We start from the raw sequence: 14,093 nt of genomic DNA on the forward strand, positions 1-14,093 counted from the left end.
CAGCTTGCAAGAGAGTTATGCAAGTTATGTTGTCAGATAATGTAACTCAGAGGGAGCATGTCCCTGTTGGTTGACTGCATCCCTTGAAATTTTAAAAATCTCTAAACTTGTAATTGTGGAGGCTGGTTAAATCCAAACGTTGGGTCCCTCTCTTGCCTGTAAGGGACATACTGCTCAAACTGGTCTACTACCTGTGTAACAGGAAATGATAATGAGGATGGTGGTGGGGATGGAGGAGGCCAAACTACTTAGAGGCTGCCCTTATACTTGAGCTCTGTGTCTCTCTTGGCTAACATTACCCCCTTTCATAGCCTTCAGAAAGGAATCGGTGATCCTGAATGTTCAAAACTCATAAGAATCCCAGCCATTAAGGAGACATTCTCACAGGATCCCTCTCCTCTGTCTGTTTTTTGCGTTTTGGCCAAGGAAGCCATTTGCTTCAGATGCACCATGGGCTAGTGTTTTTTAACTAGCGTTAACTTTAGGACATCTTACCAAGCCTATAAAAAGGAACCGTATTTTTCACCAAAATGCTTGCAAATGGCTTATATGAAATGTAAGTAAAAGCCCTTCTCACCCCTAGTCTCATTTTCCCTTTGACTCCATATTGCTTTCAGTTGGAGAGCATACTCTGGTTTGTTCATCTAGATGAGTGTGTTAGACCAACAGGTTACTGTCACCTTGCGACAGTACCGTTTTGCAGCCCTGTGTGCTTTTTTCAAATATTTGCAGTTGACAATACTGTGAAAGCCATGTAGTTCTTCACCAGGAATAATGAATGAGCTGTTGATCTAAAGCTAAAGAACAAGCTTCTGTCTTCTCTTGTTTTTCCTTGCTCATTGGTGGTCAAGAGCGAGCTCCCTGCTCTTTGAAGCTTCAGCTCACAGGACTCATGTTTTCATGAGAAACTTGTTGATCAGCTGCTGAAAGTGATGTGTATGGACATACTGATATATTGAAGATATATCTTATACAGCTACTACTAGCCTGGAAAATGCAAAGGGATCTAGTCACTGTCATATCCTCCACCCACTCAGTGTTGTCCTTCCACACTTTACTGACTTAATTTAAATAAGGTTATTTCTGCAAATCTGTCTCTGTATTTTGAAGTGGGTGTGTTAGAAGGGTGTGTTTGCTCATGCTGGGATAAGGGGAGGAGGGAGAAGGAAGAATTCCTAACCACACTGTTTCAGTGAAGGCTGGCTAGATGGTGGGATGGGCATACTCTTCCAATTGTCCAAGGAGCATGGTGGTATTCTTTTTAACATGTAGTCCTGTGCTTATTCTCATAGTGTGTCTCTGGTTGGGGGCAACGCACACCTAAGGTGCATGCTGACATGGATCTGGGATGCTGTTAGGTTCCACTTTAGACCTGAGAGCTTGAGAGTGCTCCCTGTTCCCTGGGTTCAGACATCAATCTCCAACAGGTCTCCTATTTAGGATATCCTTGGAGTAAGATGTGTTCTTCCTAATATAAGCTGCAGGCTATTTGCCCACCTATCTACTAACCAACATAGGGTGAATTGGCAGATGCAGACAGGCTTTAGCTAGCTTTTTCTTCTCTGAGCCAGGTGGATATGGGTAAGCTTTGGTCTGGAAATCTGATTGTTGTGTTAGTAAACCGTAGCACCTAAGTGTAAATGCTCTGCCAGCAGGGTTTATTCTCTTGGTCTGAAAGCTGCACTAATGCAGCTGTAGTTTCTGGATTGTGCAGTTTGTGTACACTGGCTGAGCAAGCTAAGGTCCAGCTGTACCTGACTGTGTAGACACCATTGTGTGTGTGTCTGTCCATCTTTCTCACCTAGCTTAATATCCTTTCTCTGCAGCTTTGTTACATCCTCTTTATTGCCAGGCACTGATGATTCCTAGGTCAGCTCCCCCTCTGCTTCACAGCAAGGTTTGTATTGCTCCATGCAGAGCCCTAAGCATTGTTCTTGGCATTATCCTTGATTTAACAACTGGAAAACACACTTCTACAATGTTAAACTTGCCCAAATTGAAATAATCTGAGCTGGAGAGATTTGCAGTAGGTGCCTGCCTCAACTGGAATATCTTGGAAAGATTTTTAGGTAAGAGTTCAGTTATTTCTGATGTTGAGACTGAAATCAGGAGTTTTTCCACATTATGTGAGGACTTTCAACAGCTTAGTTGAAACTCTAGTATGTCTGATCTTGAAAATTTAGGCGGGAGCAGACTTGCTTTGTGTTGGAGATACCTGTGGCCAGTTTGTGAAAGTATTCTCAACTTAATCAAGTATTTCCCCTCCTCTTCCACTTGTGCTTGTCATGTGCCCAAACTTGTTAAAGTTTGGCTATAAGCTTAAAGATTGTCTTATGTGAACAAGCTTCCTCTAGAGGGAACTAGAGAGGGCTGGGCTCTTGCAGTTCGTCTTGGCAGGGAACCCTGGTCACAGTGCCTGGGAGCTGAGTCTCACTCCTTTCTCTGCTTGTGGTGGTCCTTCCTCTGGCCCTCAGCTGAGGAGAAAGGGTGGATAGGGAGGAGGTAGAAGCAATACCCCCAAAAGTAGGAGCAGAGGAGGTAGGGTTTGGCAGGAGCCAAGCTGTGAGAGTAAAAGCTGAGGACTACATTTTTAAGAACAGGAGCAGAGGGAAATGGGTACTTGAGGACGAAAGTTAGACTGCTGTTCTCCAGACCTGAGAACTGAATTTAGGTCTCAGAAGACTTTTCCGTGCTCTATCAGCAACTTCAGGGCCCCTTGCTGTGTTTGTAAAGTGTTACCTCCCTCTAGTGGTGTGTCTGCAAGGCTATGGGCACAGTCCCCTACTAGCGCCAGTAGTGAGGGTAGATCAGATCTAGACCATATAGATAAAACACCATGGACTTGACTTCCATCTAGCCATTCATACCATGTTATGTAGATATAGATGCACTTGATATTCCTGTGAAATACTGGGCAACTTGTGTAAGCCATCTGTTGACAGGTGGACACTTAGTGTCCCTCTCTTTCTGGGTATTTAATTGGATCCACATGAGGTCAGGCTTCAAGAGAAGCTGAGCACAGGAGAAGGTTTCTGTAAATAGCCATGATGCCACGAATAAATTATGATTATTCAGAAACAGAACCATCGTTGACTCAATGAGTGGACAAATCTGATTAACTTTGCCTTTAATGTCTCTGTACTTCTATGTAATGAACAGGAGTTATGAAGAAAGGTAGACTTGGTGTTGGTGGAAGAGGCTGCTGCTCTGGTTAGAACAGCCTAGGTGCAACACAGGCTTTTCTGACTCTTAGTTGGAGCCAAGACTGGATGGCATGTCCTCAGGGTTGTGGGGCCTCGCACTCTGTTGCCTTTGAGATTTCACATTCAGCTGACTGGTTGCTTGTAAGTGTCTGATGGGGGAGTAAATAGTATGTAACTGCATGAGAAGGATTGTACTCTGGAGCAGCATGCTAAATGTGTTCACTGATTATCAGCTGTACAAACTAGTATTCGCTCTTTCATGAACCATTTCACCTGTGTCGTGGTTTAGCCGAAACCAGGACAACCTGGACCAACAGAAATGAGAGATAATTTTTTTTTTTTTGCATGTCTAACATTTGATCATCATGGTTGCTATGGCATTAGTGCTGTTAGTATTTTAGGATTGGAGAAAACATATGGTCATTTAGTAATTGGGTTGTACCACTGAGGATTCTTGTTCCAACTGCAAGTGTCCCCAACCCTGGCACTTCTGAATCTCTTCTTGCTGTCTTTAACACCCTTCCCTAATCTTCTGTTCCTTATACCAATCAACAGACACTTTTTGTGTTTACGGTGGGTTGACGCTGGCTGGATGCCAGGTGCCCACCAAAGCTGCTCTATTACTCCCCCTCCTCAACTGGACGGGGGAGAGAAAATATAACAAAAAGCTTGTGGGTTGAGATAAGGACAGGAGAGATCATTCACCGATTACTGTCATGGGCAAAACAGACTTGACTTGGGGAAATTAGCTTAATTTATTGTCAATCTAATCAGAGTAGGGTAATGAGAAATAACACCAAATCTTAAACCATGTACCCCCCACCCCTCCCTTCTTCCTGGGCTCAACTTTCCTCCCAAATTCTCTACCTCCTCCCCTCCTGAGGTGCAGGGGGACAGGGAATGGGGGTTGTGGTCAGTTCATCACACGTTGTCTCTGCCGCTCCTTTCTCCTCAGGGGGAGAACTCCTCACACTCTCCCCCTGCTCCAGCATGGGGTCCCTCCCACAGGCTACAGTTCTTCATGAACTGCTTCAGCGTGGGTCCCTTCCATGGGGTGCAGTCCTTCAGGAGTGGACTGCTCCAGTGTGGGTTCCCCATGGGGTCACAAGTCCTGCCAGTAAACCTGCTCCAGCGTGGGCTCCTCTCTCCACAGGTCCTGCCAGGAGCCTGCTCCAGCGTGGGCTTCCCACAGGGTCACAGCCTCCTTCGGGCACATCCACCTGCTCTGGCGTGGGGTCCTCCCCGGGCTGCAGGTGGATATCTGCTCCACTGTGGACCTCCATGGGCTGCAGGGGCACAGCCTGCCTCACCAGGGTCTTCACCACGGGCTGCAGGGGAATCTCTGCTCTGATGCCTGGAGCACCTCCACCCCTTCCTTCTTCACTGACCTTGGTGCTTGCAAAGTTGTTCCTCTCACACATTCTCACTCCTCTCTCTCTGGCTGCAGTTGCACAGGTTCCACCACTCCCCACACCCCCCCCACCCCCCTTCTTAAATATGCTATCCCAGAGGTGCTGCCACTGTTGCTGATGGGCTCGGCCTTGGCCAGTGGTGGGTCCATCTTGGAGCTGGCTGGCATTGGCTCTGTTGGACATAGGGAAGCTTCTAGCAGCTTTTCACAGCAGCCACCCCTGTAGCCCCCCTGCTTCCAAAACCTTGCCTTGCAAACCCAATAAAGTGTTGCAAACAGCTTTATTTTACCTGTTGTATTTTGACACTCCGCTTAGCTAGGATTAGCATTAAGTTGAAAAAAGCTTTCTTTGATTCTGGATTCATAATTTTTGTCACTTAAACTGTTCATTTTATTCTCATTTTTATCTACTTTTGTACTGACCTGTAAGTCCCCCAAAACAACTGAATGCTTTGAAACAAGGTACACATGGGTTTTTCCTTTGTGTTTCATACAAATGGTAGTATTCTTTTACTTTTACTAAGTGCAATCCATTAATAATCCCACCAGGTTACATATACAACTAATGACTGGTAATTTATGGCACTTTCATTTATCATCGTGAGACTTAAACCATTGTCTTGCATTGGGGCAGTGCCACCCATATCTGCAGATGAACTTGTTTAGAGCTAACTGTATTAGATGTCCAGCAGATGTCTCTTTTGAAAAATAAATAAATCTTTTCATATATTAAACGGATATTTCTAGAAGAACTGGTCCTATTTTCTAGTTTGGTTTTGATCACTTATACCGGCCATCATCCAGGACTTGGAGAGAAATCCCTGATTCATATGGTCTGAAACTTTCATACATCTGAATTGCATGGTCTTCTTTCCCTCCTTTTCTTTCATCTTTCTCTTGCTGTCCTTTCAGGTTGCTTCCGAACTCACTATACAAATTATGGCTTTACATTTTCTTGCTGCACTTAACTTCTTTCTTTCCCAAACTTAAAATCTAAAGTAAAAACCAAACAAACCTATTTAATTATTTCTCAGCACTGCGAATGAGATGATGCATGGTGAATGGGCAATGAGGATGAGGGATAGCAGGCTAATTTGAGAGTTGGGTTTATAGTGGGAAGTTTATCCATAGGGCAGCTCTTGCCCTTTAAATTTTAAAGCATCAGATAAATGTTTAATTGGTAAATACTTGTAACACTGTCAAACCTGCTCTTGCTGTGCTGGAGGTGCTGTCCTCAGGGTCATCAGACTAGAGTGCAAGTGTTCTTCAGCTGTTGGCTTAAGCTGCTGTGGGAGATGGTTTCAGAGGCTGTCAGACCTTTTTGCTGGTCTCACTAAGGGATGCTCAGCTGTTTCTGTTCCATTCACTGTTGGGGCAGTGATCACCTCTGCCAGAGGCTAAATAGCACACAGTTGGAGAGGTTGTAATGTCTTAAACTGCTACAGCTATTTACTACTTAATGCATGCCTGTCCCCCAAGGTCTTGTGCCAGTAGCCTGCGAAGAATTCATGCAACCTGAATAACCACGGTGTCTTCCAATGCAAAGTTGAATTTAAATTGCATTAAATAGCACAGAAGCTAACTTTGGTGATAGTTTTCAACTTTTGAATACTCAAGCAGAAATCAGCTCATGTCCTGCCTAGATTGTTAATGCAAACTGGAGAGGGTACTTAAAAGGAGAGTGTCCATCCGCCCCTCCCCCACTGTTTCAATTGATGGGTGTTTGCACCCACAACCCCCACACCTCTTCTGTTTTAGCTTTTCTGGAGGCTGCTCCCTGTCAGCATGCTTCTTGTGGTTTCTTTTTTTCTCCATCAGCTGCTATTTGCGACACATTGTCTCCCTCTCACTGGAGCAGAACATGGCAGTGCTTTGGTTTCCTTGCACAGCCTCATGGTGCTAAACAAACCTTTGAAATGCCACCCTTCAGCTATATGCAGCCCCTTTCAGGCTTGTCCTGGCCTCATCTGGATCTAGCTGCTTAACTGTAGCAGGATCAATCACATTTATTTGACCAATAAAATCAGGCAAACAGAAGATGTGACTGTTTCTTCCTTCCCTCTGTCATTACAGCTGTTGTGGAGTGGTCATGCTCCTGACAGAAGCATGTGTTTTTCATGCCTAACATAAAGCTCTTGAGATCATGCAGGCACAGCAGTAGTTCAGAGGGGAAAAGAGTGCTTTGATTATGTTTGTTCATTCAGCCAAAAAGAAGAGCAAGGGTTACCTTTTTGCACTTCCCACCTCCATTTGTGTTGTGTATCAGAGTTCAAATCTGCTGTGAAGTGACAAAGATAGTGTGATCTTTTACAGAAACTGTAACTTAATTGAATGCCAGTATGTCAGACACAATTATAGTCCCTCGTTTCTGAAGTATTCCTAAGTTATTTTTTGTTATGGCTTTTGTTGATGTAGAGGAGCTGTGTTACCTCATATACCAAAGCTTCAGTGAATTACTGGTACAGTTGCCCTCTGGACTGATGGCAGTGTGAACCTTGAAGGTGTAGGAGAAAGCTGACTTGAAGAAGATAAGAGTGAAGAGAGACAGAAGTAAGGATTTCTCCCACATGACTGGTACCAATCAGAGTAAAACTAACCTTTCAGGAGTGCTCAGCTTCAATGAAGTGTGATCATAAAAAAGCATTATGTACCTTCTGGGGAATTCCCCCTCACTGTCGCATTTCAACATTGTTCCAGTTGGCCAGAATGCCATGCCGACAGGCAAGAGTTCAAAATGTGTACCAGACAAAATATTCAATGTGCTGAACAGCACTTGGGAGTGCAGACAGGTGCACAGTCGCATTTACACAGGTCTATGAATGTGTCTTTTGATAAGTTTACAGTATTAACGATAACTCCATGCAGCATATCTTAACAGTATTTATAATGAGCTGCTTAGAGAAAATGTTCAGGAGGTTTACTGTCTATTTGGTGAATTTCTTGTTCTTAGTGTGATATGCGTATTAGTGTAGGCTTGGGATAGTAAGCTACTAAGTACACCACTGTTATGGATTAATCTTTATCCCTTCCAATTCTGATTGCTTTTACTGAATATCTTTATAGTCTGTGGAAGACTTTTTTTTCTCTTCTTCCCTCCGTTGTTTAAATTGCTAATGAGTCTATAGCATTAGGTTAGAAACTCCCTTATTGCCAGATTGTGTTACAGTAACTAGTTTTATGATTCATGTCAGCAAATGCCCACACTTCCTTTCTGACTAAAATGCATGCTGAAAGAGTGAACCTGCTGATTGGGCAAAGGATGTGCTTCATGTATTTTTATTCATTGGGTCTGACAGCCTGCATGGCTGCGCTGTTGCGTTCCTGCATGCTTTCCTTCAGAGGTAGGGAATGGGGAACATAATCATCCTACTTCTGTCCTTCCTTCTCACACCCAAATAAATGTTGAATAGTTGGCATTTTAGCTGGAGCTTCTGATATAGGTAGTTGTTTGGCACTTTGGTACTTAACTTTCATTAGATTAGTTCGAGCTAATTTGTTATCTTCCTTGCTAATGTTTGGACTCTTCTTTTATCCAGTAGAAGAGAAATTTTGGTGTTACCTGTGGCAGTTGCTATTGGAGCTGTTAAATTATTTCACAATTGTTGAAACTTGTGCAAATTTCTGGAACCACCACATTTTTGTCAAAATACTACTTTAAAGGATCTGTAAAAGTGTTGGTGGGGTACAAGAACACAGTGGCTGCTGCTGGAGATAGTGGTCTTGTTGCCTCCTCCTGAGTCTCAAATCCACCCTCCCCTTTGGACACTTTCGGGTCCCTGCTTTCATTCAGGAGGTGCCAAGGTGATGCAGCGCCAGTGAGCCGATCAGTGACAGTGTGCTTGTGGGAGAGGACAGACTCGCAGTGCCCATGCATTGCTTTGGTTGGAGCAGGGGCAATGGAGGAGCCAGGTGTCTGTGGCACTGTGGCCACTGTGAGGGTGGGACTTGGTGTGGGGGAGAGGCTGAGACCGGAGAGTTTTGTGTGTGCAGTGAGGTGCTGCTTTACCATTTTGAAGTGCCTTTTACGATGGGAAAATGCAGAAAACGTCCAGCAGAATTTTTTTTTTTTTTTGCATAATTTTAAATGCAATAAACAGTGGTATCTGTGGATGATGGATTTTCATTGGGATTCCAGAGCTCAGGGGTCTTTCAAAATGTGTGGACTGCTGCTCTGACTTAGTGTCGTGGTTCAACCCCAGAACAGTATGTGTGATGTGCTGGTGATGCAAAGGGACAAGGGTATGGGTGGAGGAGGTTTAAAAAAAATCCCTAAAACACTTTATGCTTTAGACTTTGTGCTGCACTGCAGGCACTGGAAATCTGAGCTCTTTTGATAGGGCATGTATGTCATCCTTGTAAGCCAACTTTGAGCAAGGGAGTTCTTCCATAGTGTAACAAAATAAGCAGTCCAATCAAGAATGTTTTCAAAGCAATATCGTGGCTTGCTGCAGCTTTTATCTACTTCCCCTGTCCCACCCTCTTCTTCATCTTCCTGCCCAGTACTGTGAGAATAGCATGACTTGTGCTGCTGGGCATGGGTTAGTAACACAGCTCTCAGCTGTGAGGGAAGGGTTGCTTAAGAGCTGTCACCTCCTGTGTGGCTGGGGCTTGGCGTTCTGCTGGCCTTGGGAGCAAGGGATCAAACCACTGTCCCTTACTGATTTTCTTCTTGGCCAGCTCCAGGCAGATGGAGTTACGTGTGCTATCTGTGCTATCAAAAGGCTGCTTTTGAGGTTAGTTAAAGGATATCTCTATGGACTAAGTGGAAATTTTTCCTTTTCAGGAAGAAGAGATGCCAGATGTAGAAATTGACATTGATGACCTTCTTGATGCAGCCAATGAAGAGGAGAGAGCTCTCAAATTACAGGTAATATTATTTTCTAATTTTAAATTGAATGTGGCTGAATTAATGCATCTGGGTCCATGTCTTGTGTTTGATTAAATCCACTGTAAGTGTAGAATTAGAACTGAGAGGTTCCTAGGTCTGCATTTAGCATAATCTACTGGACTGTACAAAGATAATCAAAATCCTTTAGGATAAAAAATTTCTGGAAGGTAGGTGATAACAGGAGTAAATAAAAATTCAAAGAATCCAGTAATATAGGGAGATGTGCTGTGACAGATTAGACTCATTCTTATTTTTACAAGTATATAAAATAAAGAACAGAAGACATAGGAAAAATAAAGGACAATCACATAGAAAAATTATGTGGCTGAGAGTCAGTTATGATGATCAGATAGCTTCTGTGATTCACTGCAGCAGCAGAAATATACATGCGTGCATATACAGACCAGAAATCCTCCCTTGTCCTTAGGATACTGGAAACTTTGTTTCTCTGTCTATACTAGCTAGAAATTGGAACCCATCGAGTTATCTTGGAGTAACTTGTCTAAAATCTTGAGGAAAGGATAGGATGGTCAGCAACAGGAATAAGTAGGGAAATTCAGAAGCTGTCTGCTGGAATTATACAATTCAAACCAGCTCTCTAATTCTCTGAATCCTGCTTGAGGTAAAAGTTAAGGAATGGAAGAATGAGGGGGAGAAGAAAAGAAGCATCATTGTCTTAATAGAGATACATATATCTAAATCAAGATGTAAAACCAATACAAGGGTCTCTGTTTATGATGTTTTCAGATGTATTAAAGGAAGGAAGCCTGTTCCAGAGCAGTGGTTTGTCCTCAGCTCACTTCTGGGAGGTGACTAAGTTGGTGCTTAGATGCACCACATCTGATTGCCGTGCCTATTGGCACTCTTTTCTCAGTGCCCACTGCCCAGCCACAGAGACATGGGGCATGGCCCCAGGCTGTTTACTCAGCATTCATAAATAGCTTTGCTGCTTCTGCCTAAACTAGCTGCTGCAGCCGCCCTGCTAGGAATGCCTGACCTAGCTAACGTCTGTATTTCTGCATTACAAAGACTGTGGTGCCCTCACAGAAAGCTACCTTTCACATGTGTATTGCTGGGAGAAATGTTCTTGGATTCTCCTCGGTTTTTCTTGGAGAGGGATTTTGTAACTTCCAGTCTGGAGGAAGAAGCCATCATTTCTCTCCTGTTGCAAATCATTCTGTTCCACCTAGGGAGCAAAGGTGACTTGCTATAAAGCTTGGTTTTCAGTAGCATCTTCATCCAGTGATTCCTGGTTCTTGCTCATTTTCTTTCCCCGCACCCTTGCCAGGTTTCAGACTGTATACTTGTTTATGTTCACTGTTATTCTGTATTGGAACTGACATTTTCATATTTTGCTTCTAGGAAACTCTTGTAGATTGCTACAAACCAACAGAGGTAAAAAGACTTTTCTTAAATACTATTCACGTGTGGAAAGTGTAGCTATGTTCAAGCTAAAGTAACTTTTTTTTTTTTATACTTATGATAAAGTAAGTATAGGAATATTAATGGGGAGCTGATGGGCTTGGGGCTTTATATCATGGGAATGTTTGTGCCTGTCGCTTGACTACAGTAGGAACAGGATTGGGCCCTGTGGAGCAACTGATGATCATTCCAGCTGAAGTATCAATATTGTCTTCTGTAATGTCCTTATTGACTTTACTGATGCTTAGAGCTGTCATGTTACAAGAGAACTAAACACAATTCTCATTAGATGGTTAAAACCCTACTACATTTGCATGAAATTCCAACTTGAGAGATGGACTGTGTGCTTTTCAATGTGAAGCCTTTTAATTTTATCTCTCACAGTAAAATTGTTTACTCTGGGAACCGTTATGTAGATACGCAGCTCAGCTTATTGTTTTTGTGAATGGACTTCAATACAATTGTGGGATAACCTGAACTAGCAGGGTTTAGTTAAAAGTACTCAACTTTGAGCTTGAATATCCATTAACATGTCCAGTGCCAATATAGTCTACTTCTCATATAGTAATATGTGCTTACTAGGAAGAGTAAATATTATAACAAAAGCTTGGACTCGTCCAAAAAACAAAACAAAAAATGTCCAGGTTGTCAGTCAGTTTCTTGGTTCAATTTATAGAGTCAATGCTTTCCCACCAGTGGCTGCTATGCAGTATTTAATAGAGTGGGTGGCTTACAGGATTCCCCTAGTCAGGGACCTTTCAGCTGTGTGTTACTGGAAGCCAGGCATTTGGTTTTTGAAACAAGGCTGCATATAGCTTGGTTCCTCTGTAACATCTGTAGCTGTAGTCACTTAAACTACTGGGGCTTAAGGCTTGTCAGGCTGTCACTGGTACAGTTAAATAGACACTTCCCTGTTCATCAGATGCTTTCTTCAGGGCTTTTCCATTTTTATTGATTCCTGTGGTAGATTGGGAAAGTTCTCCAGAATTGCTATTACAGTTGCTGGTACTAACTTTGACAGTGCAGGGAATTGACCCAGGAAGACTCGCATGGTAATACTTGTATAGCTTGGCCTGTGTTGTACCTTGGTTTCTTTACAGCAGATAACACACTTCTCCCATTATGGAGATGCCAGGCCAAAAAATCAGGTCTTCAGATGTCTCACTGTAATAATGCTACACTACGGATGACCCTTGTCAGCCTCCTCCAGCCTTTTTTCAGCAAGTGCCATTGAACCTTAGTTGTTCTTTGTAAGATAGGTGTGAGGACTGGTATGGCATGTGGAGCCTGACATGGTTCTTGTCACAGGCTAGTGAGAGAACATGAGGGTCGTGAGTGGGTGGGAGGAACAGGTTGCCAAGAGTTCAGCAGCCACTCATGTGCTGACCTCTTATCTCCATGTTGTTTGAAGGTGGATGAGGGAGGCAGAGAATCAAATAATTATCCTTCTTCCTCCTTCATTGAAGATGTACTATGAATTGTTTTTCTTAGCTCTGAAGCTTGACACTTAATGCGAGGACAAATTTCAGAGCTCTGATAAGGGTACACGACAGATGTTAATGAGTTTTCACCTGGAAACCTTGGTCACAGAACTGCAGGAGATATTTGTGCCATGCCAGTAAATTAAGTTGGCATGGCAGTTCACAGGAAACAATATCCTGAACATGTGTGCTCAACTGCCCTCAAGGCGCTTGAATCAAGGTGAGATTTTAATACTGAACTTGTGACTTGTCTCTTCAGTGCTCTGCTGATGTGATGGAGGCAGCTTCTTTATCTGGGATAATATCCATCTTCCTTGACAATCTTTTGAGACAGTCAAGTTGAGAGGAGTGCTTTAATCCACTCTTCTGTGAGAGTAGCTGCAAAATGGGAGTCATTTCCCAGGGCTGTTTTCACAACAGCAGCTTTTCTTCATCTGGAGCCTGATAAGCCCAATAATACGGCATGACTGCTAACTTAGGCCACTTAAAAATAGTCTTTTTTTTTTTTTTTTTAACCTGCCATGTGTTGACTAAGAAGAGCCTTTAAGTTGGCTTAAACTTGCCATATGAGGATTCACACCTTGTCTAGAAAATCTTCAATCCTTTCATATTTGCAGACCATTCAGAGCTATTGAGGTAATTGGTTTGTGAAAGGATTTCTAGAAGATCTGTGGAGAATGGATGTGAGCTGATGGAATTTCTCCTGACCAATTAAATACAGTCAATCAAGTGCACTAGGGATTTTAGCATCAAGAGTTATACAGTTTACAAAAGGCAGTAATCCCTAACTGGGGAAAAAATTATGTAATATGATGTCTCCACTATTCAGAACATAAGGAAAAATAGTACAGGCAGAAAGCTTAGTAACTTCAAGCTCTTATCCCATCTGTTTAAAAAAAAAAACCCAAAACCCAAACGTATATCTTAAGTCAGTTTTGCATAGTGTCTTGCACTTAGACTTAAGGAAAGACTGAGGGATTCTTGCATGTATTCTGGATTGACTGTTATCAGAAGCAGCAGAGTTATCCAGGTCACTGGAAACGTGGAAGGAATTCTCAGCCTCTAATAAGGTGGCCCAAGATAGTAGCTGACAGTAACTTATGAAGAACTGCTATGATACCTTTCTTCTAAGGGAAATATAGCTAGATTGTTGAATGTGTTCTAAAATTTTAAAAGCTTTTCTAAGGTAGCAGTTATGGCTGTTGTTTTAATTTGTATGGAAGTACGCTTGATGTGGGAACCTTGTTGTAAAGAGTCATGTGGTTTACTCAAACAAGGCAACTAAATGTTAATCAGGAAAGTGCACGCAGTCAGTATGACTTTTGGGTGCTATTTAAGTTTACGTTAATGATCCTTAAATGAAAATGTTGATTTGCTAATCAAGATTCATATGCAATGTGACTGATGTGTCATTCAGTCATTAAAAGTTAGTTTTGTAAAATGTGCCAGAAACTAAAAATAATTTATGGGCACAATTTGCCAACTTGGCTGTTTGTAGAAACACAATAATTAAAAAAACCCCAGTGGCTAAGAGATACATTTAGTAACTGGCAAACTGTAAAGTGTATGGTGTTAATCATTGCAATATGTGACTTGTATTTATATTTCACATCCTTTTACTTGAGCCACAATCTCCTTGCTCTGTGTAGTTGTTGCACTTGTTGAAGAGAAGTTGAGTAGCTGCCTGA

At 42.6% G+C, this 14,093-nt stretch overlaps 1 protein-coding gene across 1 annotated transcript in view; it reads left to right on the plus strand.

Moving 5' to 3' along the window:
* The window catches only part of PPP1R14C (protein phosphatase 1 regulatory inhibitor subunit 14C), a 58,977-nt gene that overhangs the window by 34,415 nt on the left and 10,469 nt on the right, over nucleotides 1-14,093 (plus strand). Inside the window, exons 2-3 of the mRNA XM_075708213.1 lie at nucleotides 9,398-9,481; nucleotides 10,865-10,897. Coding sequence (XP_075564328.1) covers nucleotides 9,398-9,481; nucleotides 10,865-10,897 — 117 coding nt within the window. The remainder of the gene's footprint in view (nucleotides 1-9,397; nucleotides 9,482-10,864; nucleotides 10,898-14,093) is intronic.

This window comes from Pelecanus crispus, chromosome 3 (genome assembly GCF_030463565.1).
Source record: "Pelecanus crispus isolate bPelCri1 chromosome 3, bPelCri1.pri, whole genome shotgun sequence".
Classification (NCBI taxonomy): Eukaryota; Metazoa; Chordata; class Aves; order Pelecaniformes; family Pelecanidae; genus Pelecanus; species Pelecanus crispus.